Here is a 2,500-nt window from a genome sequence, read left to right on the forward strand (position 1 = left end):
TGGACGTGTTCATAGACAATTGGAAGAACTAAATCTCAAACAGGAGGAAGACTGATACCTCACACCTCACGTACGAGTATACGGTCCGACATTGCTACGGAAGGAGACTATGCCGTATGTTGCGCTATGCCATACGATGTGAGAGAAGTCGAAATGTATGATAGATTAAAAAGGACAGGATGGTGTGCTATATCATAGCAACAAATATACAATACACTTTACCTTCTACCAACCTCAGAATTTTTTCTGATTGGATAGTCAGTTGAGGTGCGTCAGGCAGGTAACCGATAAGATGGCACAAGTTGTCGTCAAGTAACTATTGAAAACTGGTTAATTTGCTCTAGTTTAAAGAGAGGCCTGTGTGATGATGGAGCTGATGGAGCGCTTCCTTCTTTACACGGGTGCGTGTCAGACTCCACCACCCACAGTGCAAAACTTTGCGATATGCCTACGTCAAATGTTTTATCTTTTTGTTCAGTTAAGGCATTACTGAGGTCACTCGTCAGCATCTGCCAGTGACTAAGGGCATTTCTAAGAGAAAATACTTGGTGAATATGATACGGATGCCACTCGCAGATACAAGGTTATGATGCGGACCTGATACGAACACGAGGTGACACATGCATGCACCACGGGAATGATACGGAAGCGAGATGAGTTAGATATTAACCTCTGCCCATATGCTGATTATTTTGATTCTCTCTCTCTCTAAATAATTCAACAAGGATAGATTTTGACAAGAGACAGTGGTGGATATGAATGTGGGACGTATGTGAAACAATAGACAAGGACGAGATACGGAATCTTGTCCATAGGATGACAGTGTGCTAACTCGTGTTTCTGTAAATATAATGTTTGTAAGAAAATTGCTTTGTATTTGACTTAAGGAATTAATAAACACGAAATACTTTATTAATTTTCGTATTAGACCAACAAACTTGCTCTCTCTCTCTCTCTCTCTCTCTCTCTCTCTCTCTCTCTCTCTCTCTCTCTCTCTCTCTCTCTCTCTCTCTCTCTCTCTCTCTCTCAAGAGCCCTACAGCTATTGACACACTTAAGACCTGACAGAGTAGCATATCACATCACAAACAGCCTCACGTTTTTTGTTCCATCTTTTTTGTGTCCTGAGTGTCACTTCTCATAATCACAACCTTTACAGTGGTCATGGAGCGGTTAGAGGACCCAGAGATCAACCAAAACCAGAGCACTAACAACAACAACAACAACAGCAACAACAACAACAACTGCACCGCCGCCATTTTGGGAACGCTATAGCATCACTAAGATCATCTGCTGTTCACGTAGCTGCACCGCCGCCGCCACCACCACCTCCACAACCATCTGTTCTTAGTGATACTGATGCTGTCCACCCGGAGTCCCGCATGGTGTCCGAGGGTCTTCCTCGCTCCTCCTCTCGCACCATCATATATGTGATCACACCAACCTACCGCCGACCCGAGCAGGTGTGTGGAGGCTGAGAAAAGTAACAGCTGAATAGGGGTTTGTTAGGAGTGAAGGTAGGGGACAGGAGAGAAAGGATAAGTGAAGAGAAAGTAGGGAGAAATGTTGGAAATAAAAATAGGTCATTAGGAACAAAAGTAAGAGAAAAAAGTGGGGAAGGAGTGGATTGGTAGAAATAAATGAAGGGAAAGAATGGGAAATGATAAGTGAAGAGGAAGTAAAAAGAAATGTTGGAATAAGAATAGGTAATCAGGAATGAAAGTAAGAGAAAGTAGGGAATGGGAATTAGAGGAGACAGTTAGGAATGAAATCATGAGAAGGAAGTCTGAAATTTGATTAGGATTTGATGTTTAGGAATGAAAGCAGGAGAAAGGAATGGGCGAAAAGAATTTAGGGATGGAAATTGAAGAATGAAGTTAAGAGTGAAAATATCAGAAAATCAGAAGTGAGAATAGTAAGAGAAGAAAAAAGTTAGATATTAGAATAGAATGAAGAGGAAGTTAGAAATTGAAATGGGAGTAGGAAGTTAGAAATTAAAGAAAAGGAGAAAGAGGCGTAGGGTGGATTAGTATTATTATTAAACATGAAATTTCGATCTAAGTTATTATAGACTTACTACTATACTTCTTCGTCACTTTCACCAATGTTCACGCATGGTCAGCGATCCTTACTGCATACTCTCTCTCTCTCTCTCTCTCTCTCTCTCTCTCTCTCTCTCTCTCTCTCTCTCCATCACGTTCAGTACCACACACAATATCCAAAATATACAAAATTAGTCTAAAAATACTAAGGGATTATGAGTATGAAAAAAATGGCTAGCATTGAAAGGGTTGATCCTCAGATTTGTATATATCCAGAACAGAGTGAAGTTGATGTCGCGGTACCTGACTCCCGTGGCTTCTCTCTCTCCTCTTAACGTAACGAAACTGTCTGGGGCAACTCTGGAATAGCGTTTCCAAACACACCTTCGAGTCTGAATCAACAAGAATTTCTCCGCATCTTTTACTGCCCCATTATCTACTTTTACTTACTTTCGGCCA

General features: G+C 41.3%; 1 protein-coding gene across 1 annotated transcript in view; it reads left to right on the forward strand.

Moving 5' to 3' along the window:
- LOC123517996 (galactosylgalactosylxylosylprotein 3-beta-glucuronosyltransferase P-like) overlaps window positions 1–2,500 on the forward strand; it is a 97,138-nt gene that overhangs the window by 75,306 nt on the left and 19,332 nt on the right. The window contains exon 3 of the mRNA XM_045278498.1: window positions 1,212–1,462. Within this exon, the coding sequence (XP_045134433.1) occupies window positions 1,212–1,462 (251 nt within the window). The remainder of the gene's footprint in view (window positions 1–1,211; window positions 1,463–2,500) is intronic.

Source organism: Portunus trituberculatus, chromosome 43 (genome assembly GCF_017591435.1).
Source record: "Portunus trituberculatus isolate SZX2019 chromosome 43, ASM1759143v1, whole genome shotgun sequence".
NCBI lineage: Eukaryota > Metazoa > Arthropoda > Malacostraca > Decapoda > Portunidae > Portunus > Portunus trituberculatus.